General features: G+C 45.3%; 3 protein-coding genes across 3 annotated transcripts in view; 1 reads left to right on the top strand and 2 right to left on the bottom strand.

Moving 5' to 3' along the window:
* Positions 1–433: 433 nt before the first annotated feature.
* On the bottom strand, positions 434–1,335 carry LOC106745732. Its single transcript, XM_014621600.1, has 3 exons — positions 1,182–1,335; positions 706–998; positions 434–571 (listed from the first exon to the last, which is right to left on the bottom strand). The coding sequence occupies exons 1-3, from the start codon at positions 1,333–1,335 to the stop codon at positions 434–436; spliced, it is 585 nt and encodes a 194-aa protein (XP_014477086.1).
* Positions 1,336–2,080: 745 nt separating this feature from the next.
* LOC106745731 lies at positions 2,081–4,011 on the top strand. The gene is made up of 4 exons (XM_014621599.1): positions 2,081–2,162; positions 2,604–2,860; positions 2,969–3,082; positions 3,745–4,011. The coding sequence occupies exons 1-4, from the start codon at positions 2,081–2,083 to the stop codon at positions 4,009–4,011; spliced, it is 720 nt and encodes a 239-aa protein (XP_014477085.1).
* A 2,088-nt stretch (positions 4,012–6,099) lies between these two features.
* Positions 6,100–21,354, bottom strand: part of LOC106745803 (centrosomal protein of 164 kDa) — a 17,643-nt gene continuing 2,388 nt past the window's right edge. The window contains exons 2-12 of the mRNA XM_014621743.1: positions 18,982–19,227; positions 15,223–16,077; positions 14,159–15,057; positions 13,389–13,808; positions 12,952–13,277; positions 11,866–12,005; positions 11,407–11,691; positions 10,162–10,334; positions 9,178–9,409; positions 8,534–8,728; positions 6,100–7,952 (exon numbers count right to left, since the gene is read on the bottom strand). Coding sequence (XP_014477229.1) covers positions 7,705–7,952; positions 8,534–8,728; positions 9,178–9,409; positions 10,162–10,334; positions 11,407–11,691; positions 11,866–12,005; positions 12,952–13,277; positions 13,389–13,808; positions 14,159–15,057; positions 15,223–16,077; positions 18,982–19,227 — 4,019 coding nt within the window. The 3' untranslated portion in view covers positions 6,100–7,704. The remainder of the gene's footprint in view (positions 7,953–8,533; positions 8,729–9,177; positions 9,410–10,161; positions 10,335–11,406; positions 11,692–11,865; positions 12,006–12,951; positions 13,278–13,388; positions 13,809–14,158; positions 15,058–15,222; positions 16,078–18,981; positions 19,228–21,354) is intronic.

The raw sequence follows: 21,354 nt of genomic DNA, 5'->3' as shown, positions 1-21,354 counted from the left end.
AGTTGAATCGCGAAAATACGGAGGGAGACACCTTCGAGGACGCGTGAATTCAAACTGACGCAGAGGTCTCCCCGTGGCGATCCAGAAAAATAACCAACCCTTTGAGATCGGAGGAGCTGTATCTTTGTAATTTGAGATTTTATTTTGAGCACAGAGGCGATATATACGTATTATTATACTTAATTATTTTTATACTTAAAAATAGCGTAAGGCGGTATCTTCCACTATTTCAATCTCTTTTGAGTAACACTGAGCCCCAGCGTGACATCAAACTCGCGTGAAATTATGAACGTTTCATCTAAGTATTCTAATACAGGTCGTACTTTTCTCTAACTGGTAAATAATTGCGAAGCATGACGAACATTTGCCGATACGATTACGAATAAATAATTCTTCTTAAAATGCAGCGTCTCTACGTTGTAACGATTTGCGATCACTTGTACAAGGCGTAACTTCTCGAAAGCATGATCATCCCTTCGTAGAGTCGGTCCGTCTCGAAGTTGTTCTCCCTCGGATCGAACACCAAAATGTTTCGCTTCGGACGGTTTAATTTCTGCAGACTTTGCAGATTCTAGAAGAAGAAAAGAAAAAAATTAGTCATTACACACGCGCTCAGGTTGATCGACTTATCTATTTAAGGCGGGTGGAATTAGTTTCTACGTGGATGACGTAATGTGATCAATTTTAATGAGTACGGATAATTACCGAGAATACGATGACATTTCCATTGCCGTTGCCGTTTGTGTTACGACGAATCGCCGTTATTATAAGCGTCAGCAGATAACCGCCGAACGCGAGAAATGAGAGAGCGGTTATCGCGAGCTGGAAGATCTTCGAGACCTTCGTGTCTTTGCCTTTGTCGTCGTAGTAATCCTCATATCGACGTATAGGCTTCTGCGTGATTTGCCTCAATGGCAGAGCCGTCGGCAATGCTAACGAAAATGTCCTGCTCGACATGTCGACGTTTTCCTCCTTGTTTTCCTCTTCCCCCGTAACGTCTATCAAATTAAATAGAACAAATATTAAATTTGAAAGGCTGTAAAAAACAATAAGAGATGATTGCACGATGATCTCGTTTTGCATCCGAAACGGCTAGATCTTAAATTAGAAATACTCCGAAGTAACGTCGACATCTTCGATCTCGGATTATTCAACGCAGAATTCGCGACGTAGTGGTTTACCGTTTTCGCTCGCGAGAGAAGACTTGATCTGGATCAGCTTATCCATCGGCAATTCGCTCAAGCTACGAATCTCGTCCAGATACAAGGACGACTGTTCTTCGCACGTCGTCTGCAGAGCGCAAAATGCGCAGAACGTCAGCAAGGTGTGATACATAGCCGGATGTTCTGAAATTTGTAACGATTAAGGACAAAATTATCGGATTCTCCATAAGGATTACGTAGATCCCGCAAGGAAGAAAAGGAATTAGCTGTCCATATAATACAACTGAAATTTAACTTCCAGATCTAATTTTTATCCGTGGGAGCTAAAAATTACGCATAGGGACGAAGAATTAACTCAAGAAGAATTAACTAAATTAATAAAATTTCAGCTAATTTTTAGCCCTGGAAACTACTTTTCAGTTGTGAGTGTCACTTCTTTTTCTCCGTGTGTAAACCAATTAGAATTAGAATAAAAGTCAATTCCGCTCGCGTTTTATGCTGACTATCATACGTTATTCTAATTTAAGTCACTCGAAACGCCACGAAGTATACTCGCCTCTTTCAGAAACTTCGACTCGCGCGTACTGCTGAATTTCCGCTCGGCGAAGCGATCTCTTTAGGCTGGATTCCTGCGTTAAGCTTGAGACGTCACTTCCAGCACCTTCGTCGTCACCTCGACCGACCCTTTTACTGACTCCCGAAACTACAACGAAACGCGACTAGAGCACGCCGCGAGACGCGGATACCGTTTTCTCGCGCTTGGCTGGCGAAGCAAGAAGGGCGACAATCGCGTGGACGCTCGGGACGCAGCGAATTGGAAATAAACGCATAATTAGTGCCACAGCACCCGTTATGATTCGCTTTACGACGATCTTCGCTCGTAGTCTCAGTATCGTCCGACAGCTGGACGCGACGAAATGAAGTCGGAAGTCGCGTGTCTTTTCCTCTGCGTCCTCTCGACGATTCTGCTAGATGGTGCGCACCCCACGAAGACCGAAGGTGAGTTCTTCGACGCCTCAGGAAGAAATTCTCCCCCGTAGATGCGAGTACATGCGAAATGTTATATTTAATCGATCGGTCGATTACATACATCGGTCCAAATTCTGAATTCACTTTTATCGACAGAAGCGCCTTAATGCGGCTTTTCAGCCAATCAGGTGGTTCCCATAACACTTTTAGAGGCACTTTTCATCGATAAAAATGAGTTTAGAATATGGACCACTGCCTGCGTTTAGCAGACAAAATAGCTTAGCGAGCGCTTGGTGATTATTGATCCTAATTGGTACATTCTCTAAATCTATTAAGAAAAAAACTAAAATAATATTTCAGTCCACAGACAATCATCATTTAAGTGCTCATTGAACTTCTTTCGCTGCTAAACGCAACTATGGAGAAGAATATCGTTACGAGAACAATTACCGTACATGTTCGTGATCTCAGATGTTCTCGACAAGATAAAGGCCGGATTGCAGTACGCGAGTAATTATCTGGAGACAGCTAAGGACATTGCCAATCTGGTATCTAAAAGTCTAGGCCATAATAAGTCGAAGCAGAAGCGAGGAGAGGACGGCGATGAAGAGGTGAAGCAGTCGTTTAGCCCGTCGAATCTCATTTCCGCGTTCTTCCGACTGATCGGACTCGATTCACCGAAAGTCGCAGCGATCGCGGTCAACAGCATCATATTTCTCGCACAAATGGTACGAGAATAATGCTAATAAACATCGATATAAATTACTTCAATTATATGACATCGATTCTCTCTTACTTATCTGAAAAGTCTGGCGCTCGATTATCTTTCCCGACAGATAAGCTCGCTGTTCGGAATGAAACCGTCGCAGGGTAACATCGCCAGGAACACGAACGACGCGGTATTAAATTGGGATCCTGTAAAATTCATCTTGGAGAACAAGAATGACGAGGTGAGCCGTCGGGAAAGTGAAATTGGATTATTTCGATCGCAGTCCGCGTAATAACACAAATGGGAAAATTATTCTCGCACAGAAAGGAAAAGTGCTGCATTCAAGTAGTAAGTAAAGAATTACTTAAATATATTCCTTAGCAAATTTTTACTCGGATCAAGTAAATATTATTTGAATACAGCACTTTCTGCCACATTCCTATTTTCCCAGTAAACAAGAAACATTAAATCAATCTTTCGAAATGATCGAATTGATGATCGATGAATGATGATCGAATTGATTTTATCAACATTTTAACATGATATTTTATCAATCTTTTAAAACTGCTACTTAATATAATGTAAATTTGACGATCATCAGTATAAAGATATTATTTCTAATGTTTGGATCAAATATTGTTAACAATAACGTTGTGTACAACATTAAGAACTACATATTTAAAAAACGTACACATGTTAGAAAATATTGTAATAACGTTATGTCAATGATATCTTGCTCACTAAGTTCGCTGAGGTGTATTGGAGCGATAATTTACTTGAATATAACACTTTCTTCTCTCTGCGCACGCTTCGTTCATCTGGATTTGTCTCTCGGCAGTCTCTCACTTCGATCAATTTTAAAGAGGAATGCGAAACGTTCATACGAATCATTACGTTCGATAGGTTCAGAACTTGGTGGATCAAGCGAGAGACGCGAATCTACCGGATCATCTGATAGCGCGAATGAGCGGCTCCGACTCCGCCTGTATCAGACTGTTGCTGTGCAAGTCGTCCCCGGTGATAAAAGCGGCGCAAATCTCCCTGAATAACAAATCGCGGCACGGCATGCGTCGGATGATCGCGTGGCTGCCGTCCAAGGAGGAGTTTGAAGCGAACAGCGACGAGTGCGAGGGCAAACATACCGATTGTAGTCTGTTCCCGTCACGATAATGATTACCCTCTTGAGGAAACGAAGGAAACGGTAAAGCGTTTCCGTCGGGATGCTTCAAAAGCTTCCTTCGTGCCGCGTCCGATATGTCTGACCTGCGAGTGTATGCGTGTGCAGAAGTGTGTGGAAGTGTGTACTGGGGTATCAAATAATAAATACTCGAAACGGCGCATCGCGCTTTGTTTTCAGACATAATACGGTTTCTTTCTCCTTTTTACACATTACATAGTGAAACTGACTTTCAGAAATTAACAATGTTCTTACACATGAAAAGGAACGCGCATCGTAAACTACTCGATATAACCGAACGAGCACTTAGCGATAATGGGTAACAATTAGTTACAAATCCGTTACATGTACAAATTTCACCGTGTATATTTACATTGTCGCGGTGGTGCTGGAGACTCTCGATATTTCGATATTTTCCGTGGCACGCATGTCGCGCGCATGCCGTGCGAGAGCGCGCAGTAAATATCTCGCATGGCAGCGCGGTGTGAACGAAGAGACAACGTTGCGGAAGGTAAAACTAAATTAAAATCGAGCGTACGACGCGTATAATGTAACTCGTAAATTAATACTGACTGTTCTCCATTGGATGCACGGAAAGTATTTCACGATTCAACGAGGACGGTGCTAATATAAAGAATCACGACACTTTGGAATCTAGAGTTTTACTCACCGGCGCTTCTACTCGAAATTAGTCTCCTTTAAACTATAAAAATATGAAATATATATCACTCAACCTGCCGCATAACGGTTTTAATCCATCAAGACGATCGTCAAGATCATCGTTCCTTGCTTCTCGACGGATCCTTTATCCGGCACGATTGCATTAACTTGAATAAAATTAAGCTTTCCCTTTCTTACAACAAGTTATCGCAGACGCAAGAAAAAAGAATATAACAAACGTCACATCTCGAAGTCGTAACTGGATATATTTCATACTAGATTGTCTATCCGTTTTACCTCCACCTCCCTCTTCGCGAGTTAATTAACGTTAAGACATGATTACCTGTAGTTATCACTAGTGACTTTCTTCGATAGTATATATGGCACCACGAGAAATGAATTACTCGGATCTATCATGCAACATTCCGATGGTACTACGCGCCCTCGAAAAAATACACGCGTCTCTCGCGTCTATGTTGCGAGACATGTCAGGAATTCAAATTAAACTACTCCCTAGTTGAAGTACTACGCGAGATAACGTGTAAAAGTTGTACTTGTAGGTAATCGTATCTTTCGGTGAAGCGAAGTTCGTCCTAGCCCCAAATTAATTGCACGTAAAAATCACGTAAAAAGTACGCACCTATAAGGGTATGTACCTTCAAGTTACCCCCTACCGTATCACACAAAACACACAGACAGGCGATGTCGCACGTCTACATTCCAAAGTGTGCAATCTTCGATTAATCTACAGCATACATCTAATGAGATCACGATTACTGTGACACGATCTATACGCCGTGGGGTTATATCGTCACTTTGTTCTCTCTCTTTCTCTCTCTCTCTCTCTCTCTCTCTCTACGGATTGATCATAATCAGTACATTAGAGCGGTCGCCGTTAGAAATCCGATCGACCGTGAAACGTTTGGCATACATTCGACTCTATTTAGCACGCGACTTTACACGCGACGCACCCGCGCGATGCAGCGTGAATCCGTCGTGAGTCCCTCCTAAGTTCAGAGAAAGTTTTGGCATTTGAAAAAACGATCGTTTAATTATAGTAGAGACGTCTTGCCGGAATCGCGCGCGACATTCGCGATCCCCCCCGACGATGGTCTACAAAACAGCAACGACGTTACTAATCGCACTATCGCGCGTGCAACGCAAACACCTGAGAGAAATTTGGTTCAGATATAAAAGATACAAATCACCGGGGCGATCTACGGGAAGTACGTATGTACTATCGCTCGCGAGGCGTCAAGCTCGCGCTTTTGATTCGAGCTCCGTAAAAACAATCCAAAAAGGAGCCGGCCGGTCAGAATGTCGCGCGCGATCGTGTAGTGCGACGATACACCATATATTCTTCTCAAACGCGATTAATAATTTTTTATCGGCTCTATTTAGTGTATATATATATATATATATTTTTTTTTTACAACGTTATATCAGATACTAATCGAAAAATTGATCTCGAAAATATACAGAGGATCAACAGACTGTCGAAAAGACGAGGGGGGGCCGGTCGTTTTATAACACGTCGTCGTTTATATCGCCACCAATAGCGCGTCCGTGTCGTGTGAGCCCACACAATGTCGAAATATTTATTTACAAAAGAAACGCGTCCTATCCACATAAAGATCCCGTTCGCGCAGACACGCGAGCGTTCGTGCGTTCATTCTCACTCTCTCTCCCTCTCTCTCTTTCCCTACCAATTTACAAACTTTATACGTAACAGCGTAGTGTGTACGAAGTTTATTATTAACAGGAAGTCAATGTGTGTGTTTTAATGTGTCGTCGCGCGCACGCTGGGATGCAGAGCCGGTCGAGCTCGAAACACGCTGGAAGACGAAAAGCCAACACCTCCGGGATGAATACTCGAGAAAGAGAGAGAGAACGAGAGAGATAGATAGAGAGAGAGAGAGAGAGAGAGAAAGAGTGGGATAGAGAAAGAGAGGGATTCTCTCTCGATCGTCTCTCTCTTTTCTCGTGCGAAATATAAAATTCGCTTCGTTAATTTCGCTCCCGAGGACTCATCCGAGAAGCGGCGGTCCCACCATGCGCGTTTTTCCCTTCGGATTGGTGTTTGTGTGTGTATGTATGTATGTGCGCGCGACACGCAACTTGTTTCCGCGTGTTACGACTCTGCATCTGAGACGAGACGCGATCACGCAACGATTACGCAACGTCGGCTTGCAAGATCCGAGCGAGGATCGAAGGAGGAGCAGCCGATCGTGTCTGCCGATCGAACCGATTCGGCTGCTTATCGAAGCGCGATCGATTAAGATTCACGCGCAGATTCTTAATCCGTGAGTGTCACGGTGAAAACTTGCGAGCGTCTGAAATCGCTGCGACATCGACACATGACTACTTTATCGGACTACTTTATCGGACTCAGAGAAATAGTACGAGAGTTTCGTTAATAAGTATTCGATGACAGATAAGATCGTTACGGAATTATGACGTACACATACACACACACACACACACACAAGCGTGGTCAAATTTTCACCGTGATACTTAAAGATTAACAGAGTGCCGTTTACTTACTAGCTCGGAAATGTTCCGAATTATTTCGTCCTCGTCCATGTATGAACTATCGCGATATACTCGATAGTCGTCTAGGCAAAGAAGAAAACAGGATTCGGAGCAACAAGCGAGCGCGAAATCGAAATCCTGTACGTTAGTGTTTCGGATGGGATCACCACTTCGAGAAGATCTGATGAGCCTTAACGAGAAAGGTCGAGAAATCGTTTCCGATTCTATTCGGTTCCTAGTCGTAATTACCGCGAAATGAACCGACGCGAGCAATATATTGCACACAGTAAACGATTCTATAAAAATGCTACACTAATTAAGAGAACGAGAGAGATAAAGATAGATGTGGAGAAAGAGTATCATCGGTTAAATCGATACCGTCTGGTTTTTTTTCTTTCAGCTACGTAATTCAAACGGTTATTAGAGAATGAAGATCTACTTCGCGAAAGAAAAGAGATTTGAAGGGGTTTTCCCTTCCGGATGTCAGCCTGGATTTAAAGAGTCGCTTGACCCGGACTAATCAGGTCAGTAGTCTCGATGCGAGCTTGGCGTAGCCAATCCCTGAGGTTTCTGGTCCTTTCCATCAAGTTCGAGGCGCTTCTCTCGACCGTACCAACGCTGGTGGTAAAGCCGCTGTTAGGGCCGTACTGGGCGATGATATTCTGAGTCGTGGTGGCGGGAGGTTGCGCGGTGGTTAATTGAGATAAGATGTTGGGCTGTATGTTGGGAGTACCAAAGGCACCTGAAAAACGGAAGGAGCAGGTGGGCTTCACAATTCGTCGAGGCAAAAACAGATAATCGCCGGATAATCTTTTTTTTGTATTCCTTTCATTACTTTAAGAAGGGTTTCGATCCGTGGATAAATAAATAATTAAATAAATAAATAATTGAGGAAAAATTCCTTTATCGCGTCTACTTCTCTCTGTGCTTTTTTTTAATCACGGAGAAAGGAAGGGAAAATATTTTCTCTCAATATTAATCTCAATAATTAATGGAGGATTCTTGACGATACTTGGAGACGAAGATTCTAATATCGAAATATCGCGATACTTTCCAAGCGGTTAACGTTAATATCAAGTTAGTAAGTTCAAGAATGCAAACTTCGAACGACTTCATCACAATTGGTTTTAAGCGTTGCTCGGTTTCAGAATTATTACAAATTCGACGTTTCTCAACAGCGGGACTTTCGTTTTCGAGTATTCCCGAGTAGTACATCGTTAACAGTTGGCACGGTGAGTTTGAGACACTCCCTCACGTTGCTTCGTGGCAGAATAATATTTAAGCTGTCAAGTATAAACTGTGTATCCTCATGTTTTTCTTTACCTTGCACGGTGTTAGGCTGCGCGGTGAGATGATGAAACCGTAACCATCGCAGATAAGAGTACATGAGAGCCGGTGTTGGAGGTATGTTGCTATCCTGGCGTTTATTCAAGACATCCCAAATTTCTCGTATTTCCGAATTCAAATTTTCTAAGCTCGCGATGATTTCGGTGGACTCTTGGTAATGATCTGGCTTATCTAGATTTCCAACAACAGACTATACAATGTAACGCAAATTCACTGCTGATGTAGCATCCGTACATTGCTTCGTTAAATGTCTGTACGGTTTGCATTAGTTTCTATTCCATTTGATGATGAAAGTTATGCGAGTACTTTTCGTTCTACATGAAATTGAGGATAATTCACAAACTAAAATACAAGAATACGTATGCGAGGTCTGTTTGAGAGAAAACTTTGCCACTTGTTTTGTTTCAGGAAAATGCTTTAATTACTAGAGAGTAAGATTTAACAACTCCAAGAGAATCACAAAGATTTGCTTAAATTCTAAATTATGGAAAATACCATAAAATAATTTCTATTCGTTACTATTAAGGATACGCATGACCGGGTCTTATTATTGTTTGCTACTTAACGTTTGCAACATTGAAGAAACTTGATCTTTCTTCGAATTTTCGTCTGCAACTCACCTACGAAGGTATCAGTTCCCAAGTCAGTCGAACTGAAGCCGCTGCTGGCGCTCGACATATCGCTCAATGTCAGTTCATCATTTTTCGTGGAAGACGCGTCGTTTTCGTTTCGCTTGTCGTTTGCGACTCGTTCCAGAGACTGTTCCAGATGTTTCAAGTGGATGATCTTCTCGCCCAGTAGGCTCCTGGTACGATGCAAACTCACCTCCATGTCAGAGAGCTCGCGCTCCTCCTGGAAGAAAAACGAAAGATCATCAGATCGCGATTCATCGCGAGAAACCTGAATTCCCGAAGTTCGAAACCCGAACTTGGTCGATAAGAATGTACTGTTTTCAAATTTCTGCGGTTTCATCGTAATTTACGAGTAGAAAAGTGTAGAATTCATGTGTAAATTCACATGATTATATAACTATTAAGTTTACAGTTCTTTAATTAGTTCTCTCAAGTTTATTTCACGGGGAAAAAATTTCCGCCGGATAAACCGATTAAATAATGTATCCGATTGTTATTTTTATTGCCCGATCAAATGATGAATATCTTTATCCGATAAAATATCCGATGAAGTTACCGATCACATCTAACCGGAAAATTAGTATATCCGTCGTAATTTTCATCGGATAAAGGTAAGACCTGACCGGGTATATCCGTTTGTTATTTTATAATTAGATTATCCGATCAGTTAAGATCGGATATTTTTGTTCAGTGTATCCAGCAAAAAACTTCTGAAAGACGTCTCAAAGGTATGTAAAGGTATCTAAAAGATGTCTTATTTTTCTCATGTATCTTTTAGACTTCTCTAAGACGACCTTTTAAAATGGATAAATTTGAGAAATTTGTGTCGTCTGAGCTATGGTTGGCCGAATGCAGTTCCGATCTTCTTCGCTCGTAATATCTCGTCAACGTGAAGCCGCGAAAAGTGAAAGTCGAAGGGTATCAACGTCAAGATCAGGCTATCGATCACGTCTTTCCCGATAACGGCGATACCTGCACCAGTTGTTCCAGAGTAGCCCTCGCGCTCCGCTGTTTCCAAGCTCTCTGCCTACCCTGAAAGGCACTTCTCTGTTGTCTGAGCGCCTCGCGAGCTCTCCTCACCGAGTCCCTCTCCACATGGATCCGGTGACGGAAGAACTCTAGCTCCGAAGAGGCGTTCGCCGGCGCTGCAAGAGGTAAGGGCACTGTTGCACTCAACTTTTCGGCCGAAGGTCACGATGTAAGCCCGAGAGTCTCGCAAGCGTTAGAATTGAGCGAAGCCTCTGATGCCGAGATGACGAGAAAGTGGGTGGGTGACGGGGAAGCGGGGTACGTGAAGACAGCGTGCGAAAGCAAAAGAAAGAAACTGGATATGGTGCACTTACGAGCAAGTCGAGGAGTATAAGCCGTTAATCAAAGTAAAGTCTATACAGTCCTACGGAAAAGAAAGGAAATAATTCAAACACATCCTTCGTGATAGTACTCCGTCGGTGGAAATAATAAAAATACGTATTAGAAAATATAGGGCGGTAAAGTCGCGCAAAAATCCGGCTTAGAAACGAATAACCAGACTCCGTATGCCCGAAAAATTATTTATACATTTAGAGTATAAAGATAATAATTAACTATACACTACTGTACGTATGTAACTGTATACAGAGAGAGAGAGAGAGAAAGAGAGAGAAGAGTTCAGTACAGAATCGGTCGATCAGTGATAACTAGACACGTCGATAGAGAAAATAAAGACGAAAGAAGATACCGTAAGAGCGTGTAGTCAGATCTGTATCAAGAATATCACATCAAAGTACACTCGTGTGTATTTACAGTCGCTAAATGTATATATATATATATATATGAAAGAGTACGCAAATCTCTCCTTATCTACAATCTCCCCCGATACCGTAAAATTCGCTGGTTTCGTTGCACAGAGACGGATAAACGTGCACGATAACAAACTCCTATTATCAAAGTTCGGATATCTATCTAAGAGAGAAATATAGCGAAAAGAGGAAGGAACTCGGCCCGCGCGAGGAACAATCTAACAAATCCTCCGGCCGGGTTGTACATCGCGCCCCTCCGAAAGGAGAAGAACGTTTTGTTCCTCGAGACCTCAGAGCTGACCCGACCCGACGTGACCCGACCTGACCTGGTTTGAATCTCGATATTAAACCTTCAGGGGACTCCGCGGAAGGGGTCCCCTCTGCCCTCCCGTTAAAACCGCCGGCGGATCGCGTCGCATGGTAGCTTTAAGACAATCACCTTTATCTTGGAAAGGATATCGCACTGTATAGGCCGTTTCGTTGCTCGGCAGCTGATCGCCGAGGTCCTCCAGCTTCTTCAACTGCTTCCGGATGTTCTCCACGGGGTTCTCCAGATTGTTGTTGTTGCCGCTGGCCGCGTTCGAGCGGGCCGCGCTCGACGCGGCCTTCTTACTGAAGCTCTTCCTCTTCTTCATCATCATCATGTTGACGTTCGTCTCGCTGGCGGTGGTGGTGTCGTCGGACTCAAATTTTGCCGCGCTCTTCGAGCCAACGACGCCGGATGAGGTGGCGGCGACAGCGACGGGGGTGGTGGTGGTGGCGGCGGCGGCGGCGGCAATGGTGGCGGTGGCGGCGGCGGCGGCGGCGGCGGTGGTGGTGGTGGCGATAGTGGCGGTGGTGGCGGTGGTGGTGGTGGTGGCGGCGATAGCGGCGGCGGCAACGATGGTGGTGGCGGCCGCGGGTTTTTGAAACCCCGCCTTCTGACTCCTCGAATTGCTGTCCGGATCGTTTTGCTCTTCGGCCTGTTCGCTCGCGCACTGGCCCTCCTGCGATTTCGCGTTTGTTACCGGGCTCGAACGCGCGTTCCACAGCGGAGTACTGCTGGAGCACGATTTAAGGCCTATAGCCAGACATTAGGGCGAATCGCATGAACATGACGGAGTACCTTCACAGTCCGCTCGTGACCTCGACCGGGGGACGACACGCTACGTCATGTACGCGCCGCTCGACCAACAGGGACCGACGATCGTAGACTGCGAAGGTACTAATGAGAATGATATCGAGAATGGGGCGTGCTACATTCACACATGTGGCGTACCACGACGCGGCAATTAGCGAGAATTTCACCAGTCTCTCCAGCGAGCGTGATTACGTCACAAATCGGGAATATATGTATTCTCTATCAAAAGTTGGCCAGCATTCAGTTTGTCAGCTGAACGGATTTCCAATCCGTCGTCCTTTTTACATCTCGACGGTAAGTCGCGAGACCGAAAGTCTCGCTAATTACAAAGACAGGTTGGGGTGATCACATCAAGAAAGTGAGAGAGAGAGAGAGAGAGAGAGAGAGGGAGAAAAGGGGAATATTAATGAGATGTAACGTGAGAAATGGCATGCTCGTAAATATGTGCTGTACGCCGGGCGTGCACATAATAAGAATCACAGAGACCAGTTATTTGCATATTCGCACGTTGCCGTGTGTTAATCACGAACCAAGTCACTAGGGAAAGTTATATATCTCGATATTGTACAGCAGTTACTCGTGCACTCGCAAAGTCGAAGCAGACTAATAATAAAAAGCAATTTCCACTCAATCTAATCGCACACCGTCGCAATCGTATCATCCGACCTTAATCTCTTCATTTACTCATCATCTCCCTCATTATCATCGAGCGAGAGGAGAGCTTGCGGATTGTTCGAGCCGTGCGTTATTGCGTTATCGCGGACTTCTTCCGGAATTCCGTTGGTCTGCTTCAGCGACAGCGAGTGCTTCAGGACACGTCGGATCGTAAGTGATCGACGGCGCGCTCGTGATGAGAGAACTCACTTTTGTTCCGACGACTCGGTCCTCTCCGTTCTAGTCCGGGTGGATGCCGATCTCTCGGTCTCCGAGGCCGTGGTGTAACCCTCCTTCCTCCTGCTCCTCCTCTCGACCGCGAGGCGAACGTCGTTCTTCAGCTTCATGTACTTCTCCTTGAGCGCTGTGTACTTGTCTTGCAGCAGCCGCTTCTCGCAACGCATCTTCTCGAAGTCGATGCTGTCTTGCTGGAGGGCCCGCTCAGCCTGCTTCCTCGCCTCCTTCTCGGCGTCCCGCGCGAAATCCGCGCGGATCTCCTCCAACCGTTCCTTGTACATTTTGCGAGCGAGAGCCTCCTGAAATCACAGCCGAGACGGATTGGCTACGTGCGCGAAAGATATCAAGAAAATAGAAATTACCGTACATTTCCGTCACCGTCACGTTTAATGCTCGGATTGAATACTCACATCCATCCTGAAGTCACGGAGAATCTCGGCTAGGCACTGATCGTGATCTTCGGTGAACTTTGTGATTTTTTCCCGTTGCTGCATTCTCAGCTCGTTCCGCAAGTCCTCGAGTTCCTTCTCCAGTTCCTTCTTCATCGCATCGATCTTCTCAGAGTGCTGTTTCTTCAGCTCGTATTCGTTCAGCTTCGCGAGCTTCTCTTCGCCGAGATCGCGCTCGTGCTCGTCCTCCAGCTTGCCCATCTCCTGATTCCGCAGCTCCAGAAGCTCCCTCTTCCTCTCGTCGAGTTCCGTTTTCAGATTGGACAATATCTCTTGTCGTTCTTTCTCGTAACATACCTCCAGTTCCGCGCGGACCTTCTTCAGGTTCTCTATTCTGACCTCGTCCATTTCAGTGATCAACGCTTGAATCTCCTGTTCTTCCTGTGAAAAAAACGCGCGACAAGTTTTCGACACGATCTGTTTTCGAGTCTCGCTTTAGATCCACGAAACGAGTTGTATCTTGAATTTTTATGAAAAATTACGGAATGCAAACAAACGCTTGCAGAATCGTGCATTTCTATTATATCACGGATAATTATCGTCTCGATGTTCTACGCGTCTATAAAACGCAAATTAGATCTAGAAAATTCATAACCAAAATCTAACAAAATATAGTGAAAAAATAGATTCAATCAAATTAATAAAAATCGTGACGTGTGATCATATCTTTTCTGATAAGTTTCACATAAGTTACATCGCGAATATCCGGCATTACGAAAGTCGAAGAATACCTTCCGAGCCATCTCCTGCTTGACTTCCTCCAGCCTCTGGTTCCAGAACTGCTGCAGCAGGATCTTCTGCTGCACGAAGTTCTCCTCGAGCTCCTTCTTCTTCTCCTGCAGCTTGACCTCGAGCTCGATCTTGAAAGCTTCGATCTCCTTTTCATTCTCCCGATTCATCTTCATCTTCATGTCATCGATGCTGCGCGAATACTCGAGTTTTGGTCGTACGAACCGCTCTTTCTTCGCGATCACATAATCCTGATTGATCTTAGACATGTCCGAGGACTCGTCGTCTTCGAGCTGACGATTCGACAGACGGTTGGCCGCGCGTGTCGCTTTCTCGATGATCGACCTCGTGCGGCGCATCTCCTCCAGAAGACTAGCGGAATCGCTGCTCTTCACGGCGCTGTCGCTCTCGCTCTTCGACACCAAGTCGATGTTCTTCACCTTCTCGAACTTGTTCGGCAGATAATCAAGACTATTATCCCTCTCCAGACTGTCCTTCGTCATCTGGCTGCGGTGCTCGTTCTCCGAGACGTTCTGCACGAGGAACCGCCTGCCGACTAACTTCGCGTTCTTCGACACGGTCTCGATCTTCTCCAAGGACAAACGCCGCCTGCCGGCCTCCGGCTCCTCCTTGTCCCTCTGCTCCTTCTCATTGGAATAGTTGTCCTTGTTGTTGTCGTCGTCGTCGTTGTTGTCGTCCTCCAGACTCGGCGGATCCGGCTTCAGCGGCGACAAAATCGAACTGGTGATTTTATTGCTGACCACCGCCGATATCCGAAGATTTTGATCTTCGGACTCGGACTCCCAGTCGTCCTCGGATTCTGAATACGTGAACTTGATGTCGATCTCCTTCTCCAGGTCGAAGCGCACGCTCTTGCGTTCCTCGTCCAACGGTCTGTCCTCTACCCACAATTGAAGCAACGCTCTGTAAGTCCAGCTCTCGTCGATTCGTTATGAATATACGAGATCTCGAACGATTACCGTCGCGATGAATTTGACAATACATCGCGCGGACGAGTACCGGCTCGCCCTTACGAATTGTGCATGACATTACACGCTAAACTTACCGTCTTCCAATTGTTTCTCCCTCAGAATGGACTTGGGTCGGTCGCCGATGACGGCGTTGTTGCTCTCATCGGAGATGACCAACGCCCGGAAGTCCTCGAGTTTACCGCCGTCTTGGCTAGGTGTGGTGTCCCTGCTCCTGTTGCTCTTCAGAAACATCGATCCCCCGCCGCTGAGAGTCAGCTCCTTCTGTTGACCCAACTGGCTCGGGTGCTTCTCCTTGTCGAACTTCTCCAGCCGCTCCGGTCGGGCGAGCGTGCTGGCGCTGAGCTTGTCGATGTCGATTATGTTCTCCTCGGAGCTGAACTTGCTGGACAACTGCTCCCAGTCTTTCTCGTGCCACGGGCTCAACGACTCCGATCTCTTCAGCACCTCCTTCAGATCGAGCTCTTTTTTCACGGGCGTCGCGCTCGTCGTGGTCGTAGCCGTGGTCGTCGTCGTCGAGATCGTGCCAGTCGTCTCCAGGAGCTTCGGGCACTCGTAGAACCGCGGGTCCTGGAATCTCAGGTTGGTATAATCCCTGGCGGCCCGATCGCTCGACAGGGACATCATGTCGGATTTCGAGTCGCTCTCCCGTCTGGACTGGAGTCTGTCGAAGGACGAAGGCCGTTCCTTTTTCCGCGACGAACCGTCGGCCTTCTCGACCTTCCGCAGAGGCGCCAGTTTCATCGGAATCTTGGTGCCCGCCATGCCGGGCTTGGGATGGCTGCTGGTCTCCTTGGAGGCGGTGCTGGAAGTGGTGGTGGTGTTGGTGGTTTCTTTCGGGACGGCGGTCTCCTTCGAGGTGATGGTCTCCTTCGGCAAGGTCGCGTCCTCATGAGACTCGAGATCCTTCGCTGTGGTCTTGGAATCTTCCTCTGCGGCATCGGAAATATTTCAGTTCTATCGTCGGTTTGTCTGTTTCTCCGACATAGTTTTTTGTCAGCATTTACGAATTTCTCGCAACGGATGCGTCCAAGTAGAGAAACCGACCGGCCGGGATAAATAAGAGGAACGCCGCTGGAGCGGAGCGGATAGAGTTTACGCAGAGTAAACGTAAAAATAACACGAAGAGAAAAATTTTCCCGTGCAAAATAAACGAGGAGACACTGTTTATACGTCGCGAATGCCGCGGACGATCGTTCTTCACGCCGGAGCGCGCCGTCGCTCGATCGAAGTTTCGCTCGCGAAAACGCGAGAAGAAACTATGCACGTCTGGACGGCGACGGCGAGGTTCGATTACGTAAAAAACTGAAACGTGTGTTCCGAGCTAATCGGTATAATTATTACGAAAAATGAGGTGCGACGTAACGGTTCCAAGTTCCATACTTCAAGGTCTGTTATTCATTTACGTAACGTCTACAAACTGCAAGACATCGAGAGTGAATATTGAGAGATTAGGAAGTCTCGTGAATTTCTTTATTATGATTTACGAAAATTTACACGAATGCACACGTGAGACGAAAGAACGGAATGAAAAAATAAAAGATCTCGTACAAAAAAAATAAAAGAAAATAAAAATAACAAAAACATAATAATAACAAAAACATAATAATAATAAAAAAAATAATAATAAATAAAAAATATACATATATATTCACACAACAATAACAGGACTTATCCGTTTCATGAAGTCATCGTGGTTGCGATATTGAAATTAAGAATGCAAAAATTTTACAACAAGTTTTTTCCAATCTTACGCATGCGTCTCTAAGGTAATTCACGTGTTATATTGGGACGCGTGAAAAAATCGACTGATATGACACACATCATCCGAATTATATCTTCTCGCGTTCATCGCGATCATCGTATCTTTCAATTTCTCATTATCGCGAGTGTTTTCGTGTGATACGTGTTTACCAACTCGCGATAAGCACCCGATTGATAATCTCCAAGATATTTCGAGTGCTGAATCCACACATTTTTTTACATTTACGTGCATTCATTTCAACCCCGCCTCGGAAGAATTGTTTAATAAAAGAAATCAATATAAAGCGTTTGATAAATTCAAATTTTCTAATTTAATGTATCGAAGTGTTATCCTAAAAAAATGTATACAATAACTATTATCACCTTGAATACCTTCGAAATTATGAGAGTAAAAAAAAATGTAGCTAACAGAAACTATACGATACAAAAGCGATTGTTTTAAGATGCTTTTTTCTAGGTGGAGTAGCTGCAAAGAACTGAAGGTCACTTTTATTTTTTTTAATGATATTATGTAGATTTTTCTAATATAAGTCGATTCTTATGTTCATTCTATGTACCAAAGTATTAAGGTAAGATCATCGAATGGTGAATATTTTCCGGGGATATTTTCCTTTTTATTCTGATACTTAATGCATACACAAGAAATGAAATTTCTTACAAAATATTCAGTTTACGATAATATCACTTTAACACGTAGAATGACAGATGGAATCGATCGTTGCAAGCAAACGTAGAGGAACCTAAATAAAAATTCGTTGTATCTCGCAAACTCATCGGTATACCAATGTGCAATGATTAATATAAATAATCGATTTCTCTCATATTATTATGCACATAAATGTTAAAGTGCCGTTACGGAAAAATAAATACTTTATGAGATATTTCATATTTTCCACTGAAAAGTATCATTGGCATCCTTATTCTCAAGAGAGAACTATCGCGGAATACATAAATAAAAATTGTGGAACGGCCTTGATCGTGCTATTTGTCGCCCGGAGAACCCTGAAGGAGGGGTCTTAACGGCGCAGGGAGGAGAATTTCTCACCGTTATCCCCGATTAGTTTTCGAGAAAACGAGCCGTGACGCGTCTCGCGCGAGCCCTCCTATAAATCGAGAAGCATTAGACCTTCGGCGGCGGCCGCATTACTCGTCGGCCGATACTTTGCGCGGAAGGATCTAAAAATACGGGCGCGTCTCTCTCTCTCTCTCTCTCTCGCGAAGTTTGACGAAAAGCCAGAAGCGCATATTATGTACACTGCCAAGTCGCACGATCCTCGCTGATCCATTACCCGGCGGCAGGTCCCGACGACGCGCGCGAAACAACGCCGAGCGTGTTAGACAGCGAGCGTGCGACACGCGCGATTAACGACACGTGGCGGGCGCGACTCGCGAATTAAATTACTCGACCACGCGGGAAACCGAAATAGTACATTCACGACGAGAGGGAGAAACAGCAGGAACGCGGAAAACGGCATTGCGTCACATCGTTGCGTTACGTCGTTGCGTTATGTGTTTAATTGCAATAACACAGGCGAGACGCGGACGACGACGAGAGGATCGGCGGCTAATCGAGCCGGTCATCGCGTGAGAGACACGAGAGGACACGTGTCGTGAGAAGGAGCTTCCTCCGCGCGCGATAGCGGACAGGGAAATATCGTATTATTAGATTACTTATTATTAGATTTCTCATTAGACTCGCCGTATGAAAATAAATTATTTTCTCGTGCGAGCGAGACACGCCGCCGGCACGCTCTTTCGCGTAATATGTCGCTCGCGGATTCAGTACGACACGCGCTGCTCCCGAAAAATGAAGAAGCCGCCTGCTCTTGATTATCCGTCTGAAAGAGCCGAGGGACTCTCGCGGTCTCATTAAAAATCCCTTCAAAGCGTTATTTCTGGCCTTTCAAGAGTACCGCAAGTACTCCCTTACTCGCATCGCGCGCCTGCCCCGGCAGGAGGGACGTATGACGCGAGGAAGGTGCGAACGGCCGTGGGAGGTAATAATCTCCCGATCGTCGCCGCTGTCATCTCATCCTCGCGATCGGGAAAGCGAAGAGCGTTCGAATGCGTACCGAGACTCATTTGCCGCTTGCCGGCTCTCGCCTGTTCCACGAGCTTCCTGTAGACCTCGTCCAGCGGATGCTCCCAAGAGGTGTAACCGGTGGATGTCTGGTAATAATACCAGGCACCGTAGGCCTCGTGGAAACACGGAGACCAGCCCTTGGGCAGGGCCGCCATGAGACCCTCGCGCGCCAGGTCGAGAAGGTGTGGTTCCGCATCAGGATCAATTCCCAGACGTTTCGCATAATCGAGCAGTTCTGGAAACACGTGGTCGCTCGTTAATTAATCCTACCGATGTAATACGTCGTCGTCGAATGAACGAGGAATCATTGCTGGTTGACAAGTCGTTAATTATTTCGGGGATGGTGAGGTGAAGGGTGTAATGATAGATGCTCGTCAGCAGAGGGAAGTAATTCAGCTGGAAATAAATTAAGTAAACTTCGGTTGTATTACGTGGGCAGCTAATGTATTACCTGTGGGAGCTAACTGTTTTTAACGATGAGAGTGAATCCTTCCCCAAGTGGCACATGTTGGTTTCATATATGCTCTTACGTAATGTAATGCTTAATGTAACGTTTTAAACGTATGTAATGTTTCATTATGTACGTTTCGAAAACGTATGTGAAACTAACTAACTAGGTTTTTCCTCTCCGTGAAACCCACGGATTACGCAATATTACTTTGCTTCTATCATGAAAATTCATGTTCTAGAACGAGTGCAAATAAGATATCGCGCGAGGAAAAACGTAAGCAAGAGAGGCGTGTCCACAAATATTCAAGAAACTTAAGACTGTCGATGCTGTTTAACTTCAAAATAAAGGGTCTATCCATTACAGTAAGAGAACATATTAGAGGTACCCGTTCACAATAAGCACACTGAACGTCAATAAATTTAATTAATATCTAGATTATGTGATAATGAATCACGTTCACGAACAAGGTGGCAATGTTTGTTCAATCTGAAAGAAACGACATTACTTGCGGATACCCCTAACAGAAAGGCATCTCATAATCAAATATATAAAATGTTTGAAAATAATTGCTAAACATCTAATAGGTCGGTAATTGATAAAGGAGCATCGAGAGGAGGGGGAGGAAGAGGAGGAATCGTCGCTTAGCGTTTCTCATTGTATGCGATACGCTCTTGCACTTTTCCAAGAGTCATGCTCTTGCGCCTTTTTTCCGAGTAATTTCCGCTAATGGCTCGTGTATGGATTGCAACTTCTACCGGCGGGGAGATACGGCCGACGAAATACGACTCGATTTCGCGACGGCCGCGTATGAACGCGTTTAAATGAATAGAGATAACCGGTCGAGGGTCGCAAAGTTCTCTCGCTAACTTGTAAAGCGGAATCCTTTTACGTTTTCGCCGTCCTCTTGATTAACAGCGGTATGGAGAAATTCCTGGTACTCGAATTCAAGTCAAAAGCAATTACCCAACAGGAAGGAATATTTTTATCCGGTGGCGCGCGCGGTTTATTAATAATGCCCTTGTAAACTTTAACGGCTCGGAAGTGGATCTCTCCGCGTCTTGCCGCGGCGAGCTCGTGTAAATCGTATAATTCATTGATCACAGTTAACCCGGTTAAAAATGTTAAAGCGCGCAGCCCTGCTGCTGCCTCCGTTCCATGGAAAATACCCCGACAAGATGTGCTTACGGCCATTTAACGCGCTTGTCGTCGGAACAAAGGTGTCGCAGCGTACATGCCGGCGTTATCCCGTCGGCGGAAAAACCGCAAAAAAAGAGTGCGCGTATCGATTGACAATTAATTTTAATGACTGATTAGCGCGCCTCTCTCTCTCTCTCTCTCAACTAGGTCGTGAGTGGAAAAAAGGCGCTCTCTTTCCGATCTCGTCTAGCGTCGAGACTCTCTCGGTGGCGAATCGAACGGGAAACTTTCTTACTCATTTCACCGCCGACAATTCGACGAACGTCATTTTCCTCGAACAACGAGATCCACTAGAAACACGAGGTGTATCGCGTCAACCCGTTAGATTAAAAGCATTCGCTGTATATGCGGAATGATATCATAAGCGAGGCTCCTAAAATTAGATATGCGTAATATCTCTCGTGAGAGGTGAATTTCTCGCTGTCACGAAACGCAAAGAATAATTCCGCCGTGGTATCGCGTCGATAGCTCGCACGTGCATAACGCGCTGCGCGCTTTTGAAACGGCGATCGGGGTCGCGCCGATATTTTGGGTAATTTTTTGGGGGGTGGGAGGGGAGGGAGGATAAATGAAACGGATTAAATCAGGAGCGAAGAAATTTCGATCGATCGCGGCAATTCGCCGATGCCGGTGGGGATATTTCGCGCTATCGATTTTTAATTCGGTCAAATCACGGAATTCGACATCGCGCGACAACGAGAGGCGAATGGAAGC

Source organism: Dinoponera quadriceps, unplaced genomic scaffold (assembly GCF_001313825.1).
Source record: "Dinoponera quadriceps isolate SergipeBrazil2010 unplaced genomic scaffold, ASM131382v1 scaffold1658, whole genome shotgun sequence".
Taxonomy (NCBI): domain Eukaryota; kingdom Metazoa; phylum Arthropoda; class Insecta; order Hymenoptera; family Formicidae; genus Dinoponera; species Dinoponera quadriceps.
The sequence above is the reverse complement of the archived record's forward strand: the minus strand, read 5'-3'. Positions and strand labels throughout refer to the sequence as shown.